This window comes from Eumetopias jubatus, unplaced genomic scaffold (genome assembly GCF_037043125.1).
Source record: "Eumetopias jubatus isolate StellerSeaLion01/CBP00866 unplaced genomic scaffold, mEumJub1_p1.0 scaffold_5, whole genome shotgun sequence".
NCBI classification, from domain to species: Eukaryota; Metazoa; Chordata; class Mammalia; order Carnivora; family Otariidae; genus Eumetopias; species Eumetopias jubatus.
Window position 1 is genome coordinate 132894775 of NW_028274811.1, and position 23286 is coordinate 132918060.

General features: G+C 33.4%; 1 protein-coding gene across 1 annotated transcript in view; it reads left to right on the forward strand.

The window, feature by feature from the left end:
• CDH9 (cadherin 9) overlaps positions 1-23286 on the forward strand; it is an 82417-nt gene that overhangs the window by 40157 nt on the left and 18974 nt on the right. Inside the window, exons 2-6 of the mRNA XM_028098028.1 lie at positions 6974-7268; positions 14979-15098; positions 16189-16356; positions 18476-18663; positions 19612-19865. Coding sequence (XP_027953829.1) covers positions 6974-7268; positions 14979-15098; positions 16189-16356; positions 18476-18663; positions 19612-19865 — 1025 coding nt within the window. The remainder of the gene's footprint in view (positions 1-6973; positions 7269-14978; positions 15099-16188; positions 16357-18475; positions 18664-19611; positions 19866-23286) is intronic.

The window sequence follows — 23286 nt, forward strand, 5'->3', positions numbered from 1 at the left end:
CTCCAAGCAGCATCTCCATCTGCCACTGACACTTCAAGCACCATTGGATCTGCTGGGTTATATGGCCCAAGTGGTGGAACAGCTCCCACAGCAGCCCAGACCTATTGCAGAGGTTTCTCACGTGCTGGGTCCCATTTACAACTAGCAGCTTTTCAGGTGTTTCAGTAAATGGATAGAAATAACATACCCAAATGAAAAATATGCTACCTCTAGATTCTAAGGAGGACCACTAGGTATTGTGCCCTTTTTTGGTTATAGGATGGGACAGATGTAACAATTTATCTTTTATTACAGGATGGGTTCAGGATCCCACTGGGCCCACTATGAGACACACCTCAGATAAAACTCTATCAATCACCTGACTTTCACATACCTCTGCTCTGGTTGGCAGATCACATTGATTTTTTGGGTCTCCTGGAATCAATGACAATTCAGAGCTAGTGTCCAGTAATCCAGAAGTGTCTGATTATTTCCTTTTTTTCCAGTACACAGTTACTTTGGTAAAAGGCATAGGTCCATTTGGGGAAGGCCAGGAGAAAGAATAAAAGACTAACAGTATGAATGTTTGGGCATGTACTGGGGACATCCTTCAAGGGGACCTCAGCATGTCCTTCATTCAAAGGGTCTGCATCTGTAAACTGGCTCAAGTCTGGGCACAAACTAAGGAGTCAATGATTCTCTGTTTTTATGGTTCAAGTCAGTCTTTTGTTTTCTTGACCTTAAACTTTTCTGCTTTTTACAGATCAAAGGAGAATTTAGTAGACTTCCTATCTATCTATCTATTGCACTTCTGGGAACACCATGATCAACTAGCCAATGTCGTAGGTCTGAGTGAGTCAGGCTATTCTGACCACTGCTTTGACTCTACTGTCCTTTATGGTAATCCTACTACCTTCCTTTGAGCAGCTGAGTGCTGCCACTTGGCCCCAGCGACTCTGGGATCCAATTACTCCCACTACATTTTAGGTATCACAGTTCAGTGACTGCAGTTCCCATAGTAAGCTATGGCCTACAGAGAGGAGTGATTGCAAAGCTCTTCAATAATGCTGGGTTCCCAGACAAATATATTTCTCCTAGTAGTGGTGAAAGATTTATTTTCTGAACCCTTTCAGTGTGGGTGTATATGTCTTAAAACATCACAGATATAATTTAAATTTTTAGCTTATTTTGGGTGTACATGGTTTTTTTTTTTCAAATTTCTTAAAAACAAAAAACTGTAGCTGACAAAACTATGATGCTGTTGATACTGTACAAAAATGATACTGTTGGGAAATAATAGTTAGCATTTCAAAACTATCTAGGATTTATTGTTTTATCAGGGTTTTATTCAAGTTTAGAAGAGGCAGGTAAGTTACTTCCAGGGAGGGAGGACTACTTGGTACTTTAAAAGCTAAAGAAAATAACTATATTTGAGTACTCATATTTCTCTAGGAATTCTATGTGGCCTTTATTCTCTATTAGATAAGCAATATTCATAATATTACTACTTTATTTTGTTTTCATTGATCCTATAAAATTGCTGAGTCTCAGGTTCATGTATAAGATGTTATTTATATTTAGGTTATGGTATAATAGATTTTACTATTGATTTCTATAAACTCTAAATGTATAATTTAAAATTAATAATGTACATGATAAAAAAAACTCCAGTATTTTAAGATAGTATTTTTTTTTCTAAGCTTGCACCAGAAATGAAGTATTGTGAATTTTCATTCTTAAAATGGAATAATATAAATACCTGCTTTAAATGTGTGATTTTTATGTAACATAATTCTCTTAAAATAGCATTTGAATGAACAGAATAAAGAGTATATATAAAATATCAGGGAAGGAATTAGAACAGGTAGGAATAAAATATAAACCTAAATTATAATGATTTTAATATATGAATGACTAAAATAATATCATTTTGTTGCAAGTATTTTATTTTTAATTAAAATTCAATATTTTCAGACAACATACTTATTCTGAAAAATCTTGTAAAATTCAGTATTTTTAGATAATGTACTTAATCTGAAAATCCATAAATAATTTAATTTCTCTCTGCACCCCATATTCAGTGCCAGCAGCATAATTTTAATACTGAATTTTCCTTGAAATTTTTAAAATCAAATATAAAATCATTCAGAGAAAAGTGCAGTGATTATGATTACCATGCTGGGTAAATATTTTTCCAGACTTCAAAGTACTTTAAATGAGGAGAGAATGTTTGAAAAGTGAATGGTGGGCACCTGGGTGGCTCAGTTGGTTAAGCGACTGCCTTCGGCTCAGGTCATGACCTGGAGTCCCGGGATCGAGTCCCACATTGGGCTCCCTGCTCAGCGGGGAGTCTGCTTCTCCCTCTGACCCTCTTCCCTCTCGTGCTCTCTATCTCTCATTCTCTCTCTCTCAAATAAATAAATAAATAAATATTTTAAAAAATGAAAAGTGAATGGTTTCCATAGGTATTCGAATCTAAGTAAGATATAAAAACATATCTCCCACACCTAACACAGGTTGCAGCCTCCATAACCTGCAAGAAGGATGATCTCTTTCTGCTCCAGCAACAACACACTAACCACCACTTGCAGCCAATGAGAAACTGTCACATCCTCAAATTCTTGTTTTTGTCCAATGGACTTTGGTTTAAAACAACCGTCCTCAATTTCTTCCTCAAACTTAATAAAAGCTGACTTTCTCTTTGTCTCCTCAGATTTGCCTATGGCTTGCCATAGTTTGCTTGTCCTGAATTAGAGTTCCTCTGTTATTCCCAAATACATTCATTTTGGTAATAAAGTGGCTATTTTTTTAGGTTGACATATTATCATTATGTTAAATACATGGAAAACTGATAAATACCCAGAAAAAATTAAAAATAATTTTGATTCATGTGCATGTATGTAAAATTTCCATTGACATTTTTTCTCAAGTTTTAATTTAAATTCCAGTTTAGTTAACATGCAGTGTAATATTAGTTTCAGTTTTAGAATTTAGTGATTCAACACTTACATAAAACACCGGATGTTCATCACAACAAATGCCCACCTTAATCCCCATAACCTATTTTATCTATATCCCCATCCACCTCCCCTCTGGTAACCATTAGTTAGTTCTTTATAGTTAAGTGTCTGTTTCTTGGCTTTCCTCTCTTTTCCCCCTTATGTTCTTTTGTTTTATTTCTTAAATTCCATATATGAGTGAAATCATATGGTACACACACCCCCACATGCATCTCCTTTATCCGTTTAGCAGTCGATGGACATTTGGGCTCTTCCCATAATTTGGCTCTTGCAGATAATCCTGCTATAAACATTGGGGTGCACATATCCCTATGAATCAGTATTTTTTTATTCTTTGGGTACATACCTAGTAGTGCAATTGGTAGATCATAGGATAGTTCTATTTTTAACTTTTTGGGGAAACTTCATACTGTTTTCCAGAGTGGCTGCACCAATTTGTATTCCCACCTATACTGCAAGAGGGTTCCCCTTTCTTCACATCCTCATCAACACCTGTTGTTTCTTGTGTTGTTGATTTTACCCATTGTGACAGGTGTGAGGTGATATCTCACTGTAATTTTGATTTGTATTTCCCTGATGATAAGCAATCTGGAACATCTTTTCATGTGTCTATTAGCCATCTGTGTGTCTTATTTGGAAAAAAATGTCTATTCATATCATCTGCCTATTTTTAAATTGGGTTATTTGGGTGTTGAGTTTTATAAGTTCTTTATGTATTTGAATATTAACCCTTTATCAGATATGGCATTTGCAAATATCTTTTCTCCCATTTCAAAGGTTGCCTTTTAGTTTGTTTTTTTTTTTTTTAATTTTATTTTATGTTAGTCATCATACATTACATCATTAGTTTTTGATGTAGTGTTCCATGATTCATTGTTTGCATATAACACCCAGTGCTCCATTCAATATGTGCCCTCCTTAATACCCATCACTGGGCTAACCCATCCCTCCACCCCCTCCCCTCTAAAACCCTCAGTTTGTTTCTCAGAGTCCATAGTCTCTCGTGGTTCATCTCCCCCTCCAATTTCCCCCCAATTCTCTCTTCCTACTATTCTCTCTTTTTTTTTTTTTTAACATATAATGTATTATTTGTTTCAAAGGTACAGGTCTGTGATTCATCAGTCTTACACAATTCACAGCACTCACCATAGCACATACCCTCACCAATGTCCATCATCCAGCCACCCCATCCCTCCTAACCCACACCACTCCAGCAACCCTCAGTTTGTTTCCTGAGATTAAGAATTCCTTGTATCAGAAAGATCATATGATACTTGTCTTTTTCTGATTGACTTATTTCGCTTAGTATAATACCCTCTGGTTCCATCCACGTCATTGCAAATGGCAAGATTTCGTGTTTTTTGATGGTTGCCTTTTAGTTTTACTGATTGTTTCCTTCACCATGCTGAAGCTTTTTAGTTTGATGAAGTCCCAATAGTTTACTTTTGCTTTTGTTTCCCTTGCCTCAGGAGACATATCTGGTAAGAAGCTGCTACGGCCAACATCAAAGAAGTTACTGCCTGTGTTCTCCCCTAGGATTTTTATGGTTTTAGGTTTTTCATCCATTTTGAATTAAGCTTTATGTATGGTATAAGAAAGTCATCCAGTTTCATTCTTCTGCATGTTGCTGTCCAGTTTTCTCAACACCATTTACTGAAGAGACTGTCTTTTTCCCATTGGATATTCTTGACTGCTTAGTTGAGATTAATTGACCATATAGTTGCATGTTCATTTCTGGTTTTTCTGTTTTGTTCCATTAATATATGTGTCTATTTTTTGTGCCAGTACCATATAGTTTTGATTACTACAGCTTTGTAATATAATTCAAAATCTGGAATTGTGATACCTCCAGCTTTGCTTTTCTTTTTCAAGGCTGCTTTAGCTATTGGAATCTTTCCATACAAAGTTTAGGATTGTTTGCTAAAGCTCTGTGAAAAATGCTGTTGGTATTTTTATAGGGATTACATTAAATGTGTAGACTGCTTTGGATAGTATAGACATTTTAACAATATTTTTTCTTTCAGTATGTGAGCATGGAATGCCTTTACATTTTTATGTCATCTTCAATGAAATCTTAGCAATTTAAAAGAAAAATATCAATCTTTCTCTTTTAGATTTTACGGTTTAGTGGGCATGGTAAGCAATTTCAATGTGATGAATATCATGATAGGACACTGCAATGTGCTTTGTAATTACATAGCTGGCGTATCTGTTCTAATCTAGAGACTCAGAGAAGTCATCCCTATCTTAAATGAGTTATGATAAATATTTAGTTAGGAAACAAAGCAGAGAAGGGGAAGAGTATTAAAGGGTAAGAGGAAAAAATGCAAACACCAAGTATGAAAGCTGAAACAGGCCCTCTGAAAATGAAGAAGATAGTACAAGGCAAAATAATACAATTGGTCTGTACAGAATGATAATGAAGTGGGTAAAGGTGGCAGAGATGCCTCTGGAAACAAGGATGAGATTATGGAAGATGTATAAATAAGGTGATAGAGTCGAGACAATTAGAACAATAATAAAAATGAAGATTATTTTTAAAAGAAAACTATGTCCTTTTAATAGAATAGGTTTAGATTAAATACATACACAATGTGCCCAATATAACACAAAAATTTGCATGGAACTAACCCAGGTTTGTAAGATTTCATGTTTCTGTTGCACCGTAACTTGTTGAAGATTTTTAAGCCAAGAGGTAACATGACCAGACTTTTAATGTAGAAAAATCACCTTCTTTAGAATTGAAAATTGTTTGGAGTAGAGCAATAGGGGAGGCAGACGTCAATTAGGAGATTACTAAAGTGGTCCAGATAAGACATGATGGAAGACAAAACCAGGGTGATAGCCAAAGAGACGGAGACATATAGATGAGTGGGGGAGAGATTTCAGAGAAGAAAAGATTGCAAATGATTATTTTAGCATTGGGATTAAAAGTAAAGAGGAATAAAATATGAATCCCAAGTTTGTTTTTTTGGCTACCATAAAAAAAAAACACTATTTAAATCGTCAAATAATTCAAAGATGGAATGGGACATCAAAGAAATAGGTGGAGCCAGGATGTAATGGGAATTGTGAAGTATATGATGGAAGACAACAAAGCAGGGATAGGCTAGTTAAGAATCAAGTTTCAGAATAGTGTTAGATTTGAAAAAATGTTAAGATTTTTTCCAATTCCTAAATTTCTGTGAATACATGATCTATTTGTCTATTTTAAGGACTCGGCAGACAGCCTTCTACATTAAGAAGTCTACTTTTAAGATCGTTATGTATCAGAAAAAGAAAGATAATTTATAAAAAAAAAATATTTATATGGCCAGTGGAAAAGCCCTGTATTTTTAATATCACTTGGGATTTTAAATAAGCCTATAGATATGTCGACTTCCAAAAAAATGAGACCACCATGTTTGAAAGTGTACGTTCCCAAAGCCATATAGAGAAGAATATTTGAAATTAAAATTAAAATTCTCTCTCTCTGTTTGGTTTCTCTGAAGACAGAGCCTCTGAATCTATAAACAATATCATACTGAAGGGAGGTAAAATCAGTTTACAATTATGGTATATATTCTAAATTTATCATCAAAAGTTCAGAATGTCTCACATCATCTCTTTGAGTTGAATGATGTTAAATGCAATCAGGAGTATATCTACCCAAGCTCTAGATTTACAGATCTTTTTTTCTTGTTTATGTACTAGAGGTTTGAATCTTCGAGCCATTCAAAACTTTGTTTCAAAAGATATATTCATTTTTATCTTACTTTTAAATTTAGCCCCTTATGACGTGTAAATATATTTAAAATTTTTGAGAATGATAAAACTGAAATTCTTAGTATTCTTACACTGAAAATTAAGATAATCATTGTAATCATTGTTTCAGTGATGTTATGTGGAGATGAATTGCTATGTGCCAAAATTAATTTTTTTCTGTAATAACAATGCATGTATTTATAGAACTTTTCTTTTCTGCCTCTCTGAAGCTTCACACTGACCAAGATAAAGGAGATGGAAATTTAAAATACATATTAACAGGAGATGGAGCTGGCAGTCTATTCGTTATAGATGAAAATACAGGAGATATTCATGCTGCAAAGAAATTAGACAGAGAAGAAAAATCCCTATACATTCTTCGTGCCAAGGCTATAGACAGAAAGACCGGGCGGCAGGTGGAACCTGAGTCTGAATTTATTATTAAAATCCATGATATCAATGACAATGAACCAAAATTCACAAAAGACTTATACACTGCCAGTGTTCCTGAAATGTCTGGAGTCGGTAGGTATATGCTAATCCATGTAAACTTAACATCTTTGTTTGTTTGCTAAGGTGATTATTATGGACATACATTTACCATATGTAGCCCCTTTCAAGATAAGAATTATATATAACTGAGGTACTCAATAAATATGTTGATTGAAAAAAAAGAATTATATATAACTGAAAACTACTCTTTAGTTTTAACTATGTCACTTCTAATTATTTTCAATTTTATATATTTTAATGATTCCTGCTATGTTGTAACTTATACCTAAAATGGTATCTAAAAATATGATCTAAAAATATGATGACAGAGAACAGTTATTCCATTGCATTTCAACCAACATTTTCACCTCTACTCAACTGCTATTCAAATGGCAGTCAAGCTGAATGTATTTTTGCCTGAAATAGAAAAGGGATATCAAACAGTGTCAGCAGTTTAGGACAGTTTTGGACAGTTTTGCTTGCATTATTTTGCATAACAACTAATGCTTGCATACAACAAATTTCTTTTGATCATCTCATTTGATCATTGAAACAACTTTATGTGGAAGGTATGGGAAATAGAACTTTAAATCCCCATTCTGTTAATTAGGAACCTAGGATTCTGAAATATTAAGCAAATGAATTAAGATAAAAAAAAACCTAGTAGCATAATAACAATATTCCAAGTATTTTAATGTTATTTTAGCTGTGTTCCACTACCAAATAATAGTTTATTATGCAAACTGAAAATAATTGTTTCATTTTAAAGGCTGCTTACAATTTTAAATACCATCTGTTATTATGCAATTTTACCTGCATGTGTCAGTTTAGATTTGTTAATGAGATAAGAGCTGATTATTATTAAGCCATAACATATTAAAAAAGAAGTGATATAAACTTACTAAAATAACCAAAATATGCAACCGATTTTCAAAATTTGATACTATTTAGTTGAATATTATTTCAAAATCAGTTTTCAGTGATTAACTTTGAAATTATTACAATTAATACATGTTTCAGTCTAAAATGGTTTCCTTATGAGGAAAAACAAACATATCCACCTTTACTGAGTGAATGATACAAAATGTTTCTTAACTATGTGTGTCATCTACCCAGAAAAAACAGGTGTTTGTAAAGAAGTTATTTCCTCTCACCTCAATTGAAATCTCATCCATCTGAGAAAAGTGCAGTTCAACTGCCTTTTCAGGTATTCATTCCAATTATATGAAAGGGAGTTATCAAATCAGACAGGAGTCCTATGAAATCAGAAAGCCTAGGATGAAATATGAGTGGTTGTGGTTTCTTTAACATTTTAAAATTTCTGCTAGCTCGGTATAGTTCCGTGGAAAGTAATGGATTGGTTTATATAGGTCGACCAGTGAGCTAAGGTAGATATATATCATGATCTCCTTATGGGCTTATATTTGAGATGAAGGTACATCTAAAATTATACTCTCCATTTCAACTTCCTATTTTTTTTAAAGATTTTATTTATTTATTTGAGAGAGAGAGAATGAGATAGAGAGCACGAGAGGGAAGAGGGTCAGAGGGAGAAGCACACCCCCTGCTGAGCAGGGAGCCCGATGTGGGACTCGATCCCGGGACTCCAGGATCATGACCTGAGCCGAAGGCAGTCGCTTAACCAACTGAGCCACCCAGGCATCCTCAACTTCCTGTTGATGAGCATTCTAAACTAGTTTGGTTTTCTGGTTAACACACTTTAACCTTTATAAAACATTATTGTTTATTCTGCATGTATGTTAATTTCACAGATATTTTTTAAAAGATTTTATTTACTTATTTATTAGAGAGAGAGAGGAAGAGAGAGAGTGTGAACAGTGGGAGGAGCAGAGAGGAAGAGGAAAAGAATCCCAAGCCGACTCTGCACTGAGGGGTTGGGCTCGATCTCATGACCCTGAGATGATCACCTGAGCCAAAACCAAGAGCTTAACTGACTGAGCCACCCAGGCACCCCTATTTTGTCAGATATTTTGACACTTAATAGTACAAAAACTTTCATTTATCTTTCTGGAAATAGATTTGATATACCTACAGGAATAACAAGTATAATTTGGGAGACAGGTATTTGAATATGACACATTTTAATAACTGATTTATATTTGAATAACTTTTAAATTTTTCAAATTACCTCTTTTTAAAAATCAGAATATTTACTTATCAGACTATTAATATTGAAACTCAAATAACCTGTATTTTCCCCATACTATCTTGTGCTGTTTAACATCTACATAATTCAAATATATTCTATATCATTGTTTTATTAATATTTATCAAGTATGTAATATGATCAGCACTAAAAGAAGCACTTGAATATTTTATTAAAAATAAAAGACTTCACTTGTTCAATATCCATTATAAAATACAGAATATAAGTTTATACATGGAAGAAGGCTTGCAGATTATCTTGTCCAAAAAGCCCTTCCTGTAAGGCAATCTATATTTCATTTATATAAACTTTAAATTGTGGGCAGTACAATTTCTAGTTATTGCAGGCCTTAAAAAATGAGAATTTAGGTTATTGTCAATTGCATTGCCTCTGTGCCTACAATTCCAACAAAACTGAAAAAAGAAGAAACATATAGCAGGTACTTGTATTGCTGTGGTTGCAGCTTTTCATATTAATAAAAGAAGATTTAAAAACTACCAATAATACTTGGGGCACCTGGGGGGCCTAGGCAGTTAAGCGTTGACTCTTGGTTTGGTTCAGGTCATGATCTCAGGGTCCTGGGTTGGAGTCCTGTGATGGGCTCTGCACTCAGCTAGGAGTCTATTCAAGATTTTCTCTTTCTCTCTCAACTAAATAAATAAATAAAACCTTAATAATAAATAAAAACTACAGGTAAATCTTGATCCTATTTATGGACGATAATTATTATTACTACTAAGAATGACATCACTGAATTAATTGCTTCCTATTTGACCCACAGATAGACTTTGTATGTGTGACTATTTTTTAGTAGAAATATACATATTATACGCCAACACACAAACACACACACACACACACACACACACACAAAGACACCACATTACACTTCTTCTAATAAATAAGTAAAAATAAGCCCAAAAAAGTTAAACTGACTTGCCACAAAACACATTATTTATTACTTTACTAGTTATAAGAAGAAAAAAAAGGTTAATAAAAGCAGGGAATACTGGATAATTTTAATGCCTTAGTATTTTCCCCTACTGCAAAATAGTTGTGCTTATTATGGAAAACTTCTAATTTTATTAGATTCTTAGTAACTCCTCAAAAGCAGCATTTTTCTTTTTTTATTTAAATTCAATTAGCCAACATATAATACATCATTAGTTTTTGATGTAGTGTTCATTGATTCGTTAGTTGCGTATAACACCCAGTGCTCATCACATCACATGTCCTCCTTAATACCCATCACCCTGTTAGTTACCCCATAGTATTTTTTTTTTAAGATTTTATTTATTTATTTGACAGAGAGAGACACAGCGAGAGAGGGAACACAACCAGGGGGAAGTGGGAGAGGGAGAAGCAGGCTTTCCGCCGAGCGGGGAGCCCAATGCGGGGCTCGATCCCAGGACTCTGGGACCATGACCTGAGCCGAAGGGAGATGCTTTAATGACTGAGCCACCCAGGCGCCCCAGTATTTTTCTTATTTTATTCTTTTAATTCAAATGTGCTTCTCAATAAAATTAAATCCAAATAACAGGGAAGGGGGGTGACTGCATTTTACATTAAGATTTTAGATCTATTAATGTATAAAATATCTAAATAAAAAGTCTATGCATTTTATATTTTGAAATTATATTTTTTTGTTGTATGTAACTCTAAAAAAAAATTAATATTAACTCAGTATAACTTTATAGATGTGATTGTCTGTTTTTACTCACGTAGATCATCAATTACAGAAAAACTAAAGGGTGATACTTGGGAACTTTTTCAAGCTATGTGTAACCTACACACTAAGAGTTAAAGCCTGTACATAAACAAATAATAAAGAATGCTTCTGTAAATTAAGTAATGCACAATGATTTAATTCTGATATTATTTTCATTATATTAGTGATTTTCATTTAAACCAGAGCTTAAAAAAAAAAAAAAAAAAACCTGTTAAGTTTGGAGGTAAAGTCTCATGAAATAAAATGAAATTTCTTTATTATTATCCTACCCTTCTCCCCAATAATATCCTCCAATGTTCTCCCTCACACTGTGCCTTTTTCCCTGTTTATTTTTGTCTTAATTGTCTCTTCTTTTTCTGTCTCAGTCACTCCTCTCCCTGTTTTATTGCTCTGCCCATGCTTCTTTCTGTCAAAACCATATGCCCTATTCCATTGTGTTTCCAGAATCACATGCTTCTCTCCTTTTCAAAAGTTAAAATCAAATGATTCCAATTGTTGAAATCTGAAATGCATTAGCATCTTCTCATCAGAACACATAATCTGGATAATATACAAGGATATATAATGAAGGAAAATGGGATACCCTGATTTAAATAATTATGGCAGATCCCAACTTTTTATATCTTTTTACTTTTTGTGTTCATTAAACTTTGATTAGAGATTATCTAGCACTTTTCTATATTTGCACGCATTCATCTTCATCTAAGCAAAATCCTTTACTGTGTAAATTTGCGGGGTTTACTTTCTCATGGACTGGGTATTTCCCCAAACCGGTCTCTCAAAAACTTATCCAGTGGGGCGCCTGGGTGGCTCAGTTGGTTAAGCGACTGCCTCTGGCTCAGGTCACGATCCCGGAGTCCCGGGATCGAGTCCCGCATCGGGGGGGGGGGGGGGGTCCCTGCTCAGCAGGGAGTCTGCTTCTCCCTCTGACCCTCTTCCCTCTCGTGCTCTCTATCTCTCTCATTCTCTCTCTCAAATAAATAAATAAAAAATCTTAAAAAAAAAATCTTATCCAGTGCCCCTCCCACATCATCTCCTCAACAAGAAATCCCTCTGTAGTTTTCACAGATCACACACAGAACTCACTAATGAATCCTTTAAGACTTAATCCAAGCTCTTCTTAGGGTTCACTGCCTGTGGATTCAATAATGTGTCTAATCATAGCCACAGTGCCAGACAAGCCATTTAATGAAGTAGTTAGAACGGTGCTCCTTTCCTCAAACTAGCTTGGTTGAATCCCATCTCTATCACCTACTAGATGTGTGGCCATGAGCAACCTCTCTATGTCTCAAGGCCTTCATCTCATGCTTCTCAAGAGAATAAAGTACTCATGTAAATTAAGGGCTGAGTATTCTGCCTAGTCTACCTTAACCATTCTGTAAATGTTCATTCTCCTTATGACTTTCTGCTAGAAACTCTGTTGCACTTCAAAGATAAACTGTTGAATAAAACCAGACATGGCCTCTGCCTTTGGAGAATTTACATCACACAGGACAAAGCCTACAAATCACAAATATAATAAACTTGTCATTCAGGCTTCACTATAGTTAATTTTGTAATCTTTGTTTGATAGAAAAGTAAAATATTTTAAATTATTTGAGAACAAATGAAAATTATAAATATTTCAGAAAATTCAGAGGGGTATAAAAATCACAATTTTTTAATCCATCTTTATAAGCACACAGTTATAACATCAGTACAAAAAACACAGAAACTACTTTCTAATTTTATTATTAAACATTAACTGTGCAATAAGTGTATGAAAAAAATACAACCTATGAAATAAATACAACTACCCATTCCTTAAAGTCCATCACACTAGGTACTTCTTTTTCATTCTACCATTATAAATATCATAATAATATGCTGTCAGTGGTCATCAGTGTTTAACAGCATTCCTAATCATTACCCTGACTCTAAAAGAAGGGATAGTACTAGTACTGTCTGAGTGTGTATAACATTTTAGTCACATTACAAGATTTTTATTCTTTAGATTAAATTATTTGTCTTTTTGAGGTGAAGTATTTTGGATATATTCTAAGATCACATACCCACAATAAAAAGCAAACAATAGAAAACAGATTGAACAACAAAGTATATTATTAAAAGTGTCAAAAGGTATAGAGGAGTATTTTTACCTGTTTTCATTATGAAATGATATCCACAGTAAAAGAAAAATGAAAGTGGTAGCAAAATACATGTCATGAAATTGATGAATTAACTACTTTCATTTAGCATATTGATTACACTGAATAACTCATATGTCAAAGAATCCTCAACTATGAAAACAGTTCTTATTCTAACTAATGTATGTTCACATAGGTTTATATAAAAAAATTCAATATAAATCAGAAAACCACTTTAGTTTAACTTCTAAACATTACTGTGGGGAGGTGGAGATCACTTTATTATTTTTGCTTTGGCAAGGATGTGAGTGGGTGTTTTTTAAATGACAAAGGAGAACACCTAGGATCCGTCACAGTGTGTCCTCACACAGGATGTACCAAGTATCAGTTCTAGGCCTGAAGAGAAAGAGCTCAAGTTCTCTTATGTTAATGAATTTTGAAAAAAACATAAAAAAGACTACTGCTAAATTCATGTGTTAGTATTCAGATACACTGATGGAAAATGAGCTGTTAATTTACTCTTAATGTACAATTAATTAATTTTTAGGATTTGCATAAGCATATACATGCAAATTTTGAGAAACATTCACTACAAGTCAATGAGACAAATTCTGAGTGTGTAACATATGGGATATTAAAGTAGGTGACAGGGCCAAGATGGAACTTGCCCTGTCCTAAGGAATTTTAAAATCTACGTAAGAATCAGTCAAACTTTGGAAAATTATATGTAGTATACTAGAAAATGTCATACAAACTCATTTTGCCCAAGGGATACATAGAAGGTTTTAGTTAATAGAAGTTTTATAACGATGCTTTCAATCTTTATAATGATTAGTGAAATATCAGAAAAGCCCATTAATACACTACATTATGTTAAGCTCCTGAAACTAGCCCCTTTAAAATTCTTTTATCATCTAAAGATAATTTGTGATAAAATTAAAAGAAAATGGTTTAAGTTTTATAAAATAAAATTAAACAGAGTGGTGTTAAATTACAGTACTGCCTGTAATAGAACTATATACGTTCTTAACTTTTGGGGGAAATATCTATGATTTCATTTTGTGCAGCAAATAATAGGTAGCATATCAATAAATATAATCATATATGACTTTGATAACTACATTTTAAAGGGAGACACAGATGTTTAATAATCATTTATATCTCAAACACACACAAAATGACAGGTCAATTTTAGGTCATTTTGTTTTTTATAAAAATAGGACCCCTCTATTTTTTTTTCTATTTACAGTATACAGTTAATTTACCAGAGTAAAAAGCAGCCTGGGTCTTACCAACGCTGGTTTTATCTTTGTATACACATTTCCAGTTAGCAATAAGTGCATTAATTGAAAATTGTATGTGCATTGTATTCAGTGAAAAATTGTTCCTTTCAATATTTTTGATCAAAAAAATGCAGTGCATTTGTCTCATTATGTTCATTTTTACGATAAAATAGGTTGCTGATTTTTTTACAGATAGCTCCAACCATAAAATTAAGGGATATTTAAATTTAAAGAAAGGAATGAAAAAGACAAGTGTGTGTGTGTGTGTGTGTGTGTGTGTGTGTGTGTGTGTGTGTTTGAGGCAACACCATTTAAACAAATTTCTTTAAACATATACCATTGTCTAACACACCACACGACTTGCAGTAATTTTTCAGAGAGACAGTTTTCGAAGTTAGAAGTATTTAAGTGTCTGTGTTTGGGTGGGGATTCATCTAGGGACATCTGTTATACAAGTGACCGCAACAGATGCAGATGACGCCAACTATGGAAACAGTGCCAAAGTGGTCTACAGCATATTGCAAGGACAGCCATATTTTTCAGTGGACCCAGAATCAGGTAATAACATTTAAGACTTGGTCTCTTTCTCATGTTGTAATGCATCTGGACGCACAACTAAAGATTTTTCTGTAGTTTAAAAGCTATTGATTCAGTATCATGCTTTCACTTATTCCCTACAGGTATTCCATGGAAATAAAAGCAAATTTCATATTATTTAAATAGATTATTTGAACTGTTAGCTTTTGGGACTATTCTTTATTATTTTATTATAAATTCATGACACCAAATACAAAATTTCAGAGATTTAGCACTTTATGTGTCATAGGAAATACTCAAAACCTAAAGAATGTGACAATCATCAAAATCAAGCAAGCTTATTAATCTGAAGATTTCTGAATGAAGCTAATTTTTTTAATCAAAGAGATAATTAAATTGATTTAGCAAAACTCATTCCCTGTACAATAGCCTGTGGAAGAATGCTGGGAATGACCAGCAATCCCTGTACCGAGGGATGAAAGATGACTCCAAACTTTGTCGTGGAAGAGAGGAGAAGGCAAGGGGATCAACGCTCCGAGACGAAGACCCTTTGCTCTTCTTTGCTCCCGCTTTTATGAGTCCTTCAGGGTAATCACAAATCTTTATCACTGCTTCTCAAGCATGTGATGTGTGACAAGGGGTCTTACTGAAACTGGGAGGATTTACGGGAAAGATATGCTAACCTGCGTGTTCTGCTAAACATAGCCTAGGGGACAATGCATACATCTCTGAGATCACAAGGCGGCTGTTTGGGCTAAGAGAGCTTCGGGGAAGGTAACTCCCCCCAGCATTCCAACGACAGAGGGGCCAAGCGGGCCTCAGAATCCCAAAGGTCTACGCCCTTCTCCGAAACCCTCCCTGCCCTCAGGGGCCTCCGCGTTACATTTTAGCAAGGGAGGTATTATGGCTAATCTCATGCTCTACTGAACCCCAACAGAAGAACTCTTTCTGTTCTGTCCATTACAATTTAATGTTTATGGATTTCATACATTTAGGTACACCAACTTTTTATCTGTTTGTTATGATGAACTTCTGTAAAATAGATCTTGCATAGGTTAATCTTAAAACTCAGTGATTACATTGTAAAATATTTGTCTATTTTTTCTAAAAGGCATAATAAAAACTGCACTACCAGACATGAGCAGAGAAAATAGAGAGCAGTACCAAGTGGTTATACAAGCCAAAGACATGGGCGGCCAGATGGGAGGCCTTTCTGGAACCACCACAGTAAACATCACTCTGACAGATGTCAACAACAATCCTCCTCGATTTCCCCAGAGTAAGGAAGGTTTTATTTATCTCATGTCCGAAGCCTTCTCCTACACCACTACAAACAGAGGCTAATATTTGTACTAGTATTTTCACGATTAGTTTATGAAGAAAGGCAAATCCACAACCTGTCCCCCTGACAAAATATCACAATTTCCACAAATTGATTTCCCAATATTCACTATGATCATCTCACTCTTTTTCTTATCTCTTTCATGGTTCACAGTGTGGACTCTCAATTCTGACTGCCTTTGTAACATGGTTACAAATCCACGTCTGTCACCTCTCTGACCTCAGTTATCTTGTCCGTATATAAGAATAATACTCCCGTATTTATTTTTTATTATGTTCAATTGATTCTAAAACACACACTACATGTTTTAAAGTCTCTGAAATAGATACTGTATCAAAATCAGTGCAAGGTGGGTTTAATTGGCAGCATTTGTTCTTCCTAATGGCCCATAGAGTTATGGTATATCTTAGTTCTGATAGCATCTGAGACGTGTTAAAGTTTGCTAATACCTGTTACCTACTTACAAAGATTAAATTAGTCAATACGTTTTTAGTCATCACCATTTTAGGCATGTATGTTAAACCATGGATGCTTTGCATGCCATGAGTTCCTATAAAAACAGATTCTAATCCTTTGCTGCAGATGTTTCCTTTCTGCAATGAATAAAAATATAAAGGGCCCTATTTTGAAATATTCAATTAAGGGGTCTCAAATTTAAATTTATGATATTGAATCCAATACATTAGAGCATTTTCCAAACTAGTCAAATTTAAAATATTTGATGATTCAACTTTGGATGTTTGACATACACATCTGATAAATGTTTTAAAAAGTTTGCTGAGAATATAAATAATAAGTTTAATTAACATAAATCTAAACTTTGCACTCAGTTTCCTTAAATATAAACTGAAAGAGTATGACTTGAATTCTCAAATGGTTTGCCACTCTATAATTCCAGGATCTATTATAATCTTAGCCAAAGGTTTAGAACTATAATAGCAGTAATAATAAAAATATTTAAGAACTAGCCATGGAGTAAACATATTAAAGACATAATTTCATGTAATTCTCATAAAAAAAAAACTACGAGTTAATTCCTGTCACCATCACCCTATTCTTATAGACATAGAAATCAAGGGTTAGAGAATTTAACTTGCCCAGTGATGAGCATTCCAATCCAGGCAGTTGGATTTAGAAGTCCTTCTTAATCACCAAGCAAATTGGGAAGAGTATAGACTTTGAAGTCAGAAAAACTTAGTTATTCACCCTGCATTTCTCAATTTCATAGGATGATTTCCTTGAGCCCTATCCCTGAAGATCATGTATCTACTACCTTGGTCTTATGAGGACTAGTGTTAGAATTAAATAAATTAATATTGAGAGCCTTTGGCCTTATACAGAGTTCAGCACATATTAAGTGTTTAAAAACATTTTTAACTTTCATTAACTCTTTTTGTAACTTTTTCCTATTGTCTCTTGAATAATAGTCACAAATTAAAATCCTTTCAAGGACAGCAAAGAACAATATAATGATTGGCTGAAAACTGCAGGAAATAGAAACATTCATATCCCACTTAAAGACATTAATTCAGAAGCAAAAAAGGAAGAAAGGAAGGAAGGAAGGAAGGAAGGAAGGAAGGAAGGAAGAAAGGAAGAAAGGAAAGTTTCTGTGTATGGATTTAGTTTTCTATCCTTGCCTTAGGATATAAGAATAAGTCCGTGTTTTTGAAATAATTTAAAATATGTAAAAATATATAATGACAATATTAAAAGCTCTAGATACATAGTTAATAATCGGTTTTCTTGCCCTCTTGAGCAAAAGTTCTGGATTCTAATATCATGTCTACCACCTAGTGTCTAAATAACCTTGGAAACTCACTCACTTAATCTTCCTGGAACTTAGTATTTCTCATTTACAAAATGAGAGTGTTCTGCCTTTATAAATTATTTTTCCAACTTAATAAACCTATTTTTTGACAGTTTATAATTACAATTCAATATGAAAAAAAACTCTCCCAATTTAAAATTAATTTATTGAAGTAAAAAAGGCAGAGGAAATGAAAGATTTTTGTTACCTAAAGATGAAATATCAAAACATCTCTGATTTAATTTTCAGGTACGTATCAATTTAATTCTCCTGAGTCTGTACCTCTTGGAACCCATCTTGGAAGGATAAAAGCCAATGACCCTGATGTGGGGGAAAATGCTGAGATGGAATACAGCATTGCTGAAGGAGATGGAGCAGACATGTTTGATGTCATCACTGACAAGGATACACAGGAAGGGATTATAACTGTCAAACAGGTTTCTTTATGCTGTCTTCATTTTTTCATTGAGCGCTTATAGTTTATTTTTGCTTTTCAGTTAAGGGAAGAAAAGCCTAGGATTTATTTTTCCACACTGTCCAGCTTTCATAGAAGTCGGTATGGTTGTGGTTTCATCTCAAATAAGTGAACCATCTTCATCACTGACACTTAAAAAGTGATGCAAAACCTTAACTACTTGTGCTTAGAGTAGAAAATCAAACTAGGATTAGATAGCCTCAGAAGTACTTGTTTTACGTTTTCTGTGGTCCCCAAAAGTCATACAGCCATAACTTTGTTTCATGCACTTTTTAAAATATTTAAATTAGCCTCTTCAAGCAGATAAAACCTGAAGATTCTGCATGTTTTAGGTTGGATGCAGTGTGGGAAAACATTATGAAACTTTACATACTATAATCCAGCTAAATGTGGATTATGTTCTATTTTCCTGGTCTTTCTGTTTTCATTTACATCTTGCTTTCCACAGTGTTCAGATTAATGAAATATGTTTTGTTTTACTTTTTAAAATAACAGTTTTAGAAATTTTGGACCAAAGGAAGCAACTTATATGAATAGTTTGCTGAATCTCTACTTGATTCTATATTTTCTCTGATTTTAACTTTGTATAACTTTAATAGTAATAATAATAATAAATAATCTATATGTCCATTAGATAATACATTTGCCTGTGGCCATCAAAATGTGAAATGCATTATCAAGTAGGACTTGATCTTAATGTGCATACCATTATATTCAGTTACCCTGTATGAATAAGCATAAGACAAAACAAAAAATTACTAATTTATTTGATATTCCTATAAAGCAATAATTGGGAAAGTTTTTTAACCACAATTACTGGTACCATTAACAGAGCTGGTTATTAAACTTTAATATTGTCTTCCATTGTCATGTCTGCTATATTATACTAATTTTTCTTATTTAACTTCAGAATTTAGATTTTGAAAACCAAATGCTGTACACTTTAAGAGTGGATGCAAGTAACACTCACCCTGATCCACGATTCCTACACCTGGGACCTTTCAAAGACACAGCCGTGGTCAAAATATCTGTGCAAGATATAGATGAGCCTCCTGTGTTCAGTAAACTTTTTTACTTGATAGAAGTAGATGAAGATGTAAAGGAGGGCAGCATCATTGGACAGGTTACAGCATATGACCCAGATGCCATGAACAATTTAATAAAGTAAGTATTTTGTGAAACTTTAAGTTTGCAGAAAAATAATCATCTTCTCACTATTTATAAGTGTGTGTGAAAAGAATTACATTGTACTATGTATGATCAAGTACAGTAACAAGACTAAACACTTCCATAGCACAAACTCCTAGCTGGACTGCCTTCTAAGTGATCTCAATGTATTATTGCATTTAACTCATCACTTTATAAGGTAGATCCTATTATTATACCTGCCTGCAGATAAGATTAAGTTACTAAGAATTTAAATAACCTGCCAAACAGGTTATTAGTGAGTGGCAGAGCTGGGTTTGAGAATCGGGCCATCTGGCTCCAGAGTCCGTGATTTTAATCCTTTAGCTGTTGTGATTCCCATCTCATTGTCTCTCTTGGAGAAATCACAGTTCAAATAATAAGTAATCTAAACAGATAAATTAGAAAAAAATTATTCTAGAAATACTATTAAGAAGTAATTTGAAAATGTTGAAACATCTTTTTTGTTTGTTTTTACACTGTTTGTTCAAATTTTTATTTAAATTCCAGGCAGTTAACATACAGTTAATACTGGTTTCTCCTTTAAAAATAATCACTCGGCATACCATCTATTAAAATTTTGGGAAAAAAACAGGATGTAGATTATATTCTAATAATAACAGAGAATTAGTAAAGAAAGTAATGATATTTGAGTATGGCAAACATTAAAATTAATATGGTATTGTGAAGTATAGTGTTAATACTTTCCCAAAGTTTGAATATTGCATTAACGTTTTCAAAGCTTTCAAATATGCTGGAATCTTAAGTGATTACTACATGTGGTTCTTAGGGGGAATGCAAATATAGTTATGAATGGATAGGATGGGTGGGTGAGGATGGGTAGCTATGTCCAACTGTGGCATTAAATTCATGACACGAGACTGTCAAACATTTTGCCTATCCCTTCTTCTGTAAGATAATTGTTACCATTTATTGAGCACTTGCTATAAGCTAGAGAATCTAAAGAGATTTATATTTATTAGTTCAGTTAAGCGTCACCACAACTTTATTAGGCAGTACAATTGTTATCACCCAAATTTTATAAAAGAATAAATTGAGATGCAAAGGGTTAAAGTACACAGTACAAATAATTAACAGACTGATGATTCAAACTATCGTTGATCTGAATGCATAGCCAAATCTTTGGCAGACCTAGTCTGCTTTCTTAATGACCTGTTTACTAATTAGAGATAATTAATATAATGTTCCTCATTTGTAGACTAATTGGACTGACTTGAGTTATACAAGGCAGATCCCTCAGGGACAAAATTATGCAAAGGGCAAAACATGGTTTTTGTCCCTCAGAATTTGGTCTAGTTTCCTTTCATTTTTCCCATTGCCCACAATAGGGAATTTCATAAGCTCCAACTATAGACATGTTGGCTTAGAAAATTACAGCCTTTTAATTCTTTTTTAACAAATGTATTGATGTATTACCAACCAACAATAAATTTCACTTTAATTTGTATGATTTGATAAACTTTTGTATATTCATACACCCACTAAAACATCAAAATCAAGAAAACGAACATATATCTTACCCCCAAAAGTTTGCTCATGTACTTTTTAATGCCTCCCTCCCAAACTTCCTAAAACCCATCCCCTAATCCCCAGGCAAACACTGATCAGGTTTCTTCAATATAGATCAGATTATATTGGGTTTCCTTGAATTTGTACAAATGCAATCATACAGTATTTATTCTTTTGTCTAACTTGTTTCACTTAGCCTAACTATACTGAGATTTTTCCATGTTGTTATGTGCATCAATAGTTTATCCCTCCAATTGCTGAAAAGTATTCCATTTTACAGAGATACCACAATTTGCTTATCTGTTCACTTATCGGTTGACATTTTGAGTTGTTTCAAACACTTGGATATTGCAATACCTTTATACACATTTGTATGTAAGTATATATACAAACATTTGTGAATCAGAATTTGTATAGTTATGTTTTCACTTTTCTTGAGTAAATACCTAGAAGTGTTATGATTGGACCATAAAGAGTCAACCTTTTTTAACTATAGCCATTCTAATAGGTGTATAATAGTACCTTAATTGCCTATCTGACCAACGATGTTGAACTTTTTTTATATGCTTAATGTGCCACCCATACATGTTCTTTGATGAAGTGTTTATTCAATACTTGCTTAGATTTTCTGTGTTATTTCTTTATTATCGATTTGGAGATACACACACACACACACACACACACACACTTCACACAATGGATACAAGTCCTTTATCAGATACGTGATTTATAAATATTTTCTCCCAGTTAGTGGCTTGTATTTACATTCCCATTAAGTGACTTTCAAAAGGCAAATGTTCTCAATTTTGATGAAATCTAATTTATTAACTTTTAATTTATGGATTGAGTTTTTAGTGCCTTATATAGGAAACATCTGCCTGATCCCAAAATTTTTATTCCATGTTTTCTTCTAGAAGATTATTGTTTTCAGTATTATATTTACATCAATGATTCATTTTAAGTTAATTTTTATATTGTATGAGGTATGGATCATACCTCATTTTGCTTTTTGGTGTATGGATCCCCAATGTTTCCAGCACCATGCGTTGCAAATACTATTCTTGTCACTGAATAGCCTTCATACCACTGTCAAAATTCAATTGCCCATGTATATATGGACCTAATTCTGGACTCTCTCTTCTGATCCAATTATATATTTATCTATGTTTGCAAAAATCACAGTTTTCTGTACTTTTATAAAAAGTCTTGAAATTAAATACTGTCATTGTTTTTTATTTTCTAAATTTGTTTGGTAATTCTAGGCCCTTTGTATTTTCATATGTCAACTGCTACAAAAGATTCTGCTAGAATTTTTATTTGAGTTGTGTTAAGTGTGTAGATTAATGTAGGCAGAATTGATGACATCCTAATGATACTGAATCTATTAACCCAAAATAATATATTTTTCTCTGCCTATATAGAGATTTTTCTCAGCTGTATTTTGTGGGTTTTATGTCTACAAAAAACATTTTTTATACTTCATTTTATTGCTTTACTGTCCTGGCAAGAACCTCCAAAGCAATGTTAAATAGAAGTAATAGGAACAGAAATCCTTGCCTTCTTCCTTGTCTTATGAAGAAATCATTTAGTCTTTCATCATTCAGTATGATGCCATCTGCAGGGACAATTTTATTCTATTCTTTTTGTTCTAAGTATTTTTATCAGGAATAGAGTTTGGATTTTGTCAAATGGTATTTTCTTTGTCTATTAAGATGGCCATATAGTAAAATAATGTATTATTTGATTTATTTTTCAAATATTGGGATAAATGTCACTTAGCCACATTACACTATAATTATATATTGTTGAATTCAGTTTACTAAAGTTTAAAAATAATTTTGCACCCATTTTTATTGGGACATAATTTTAA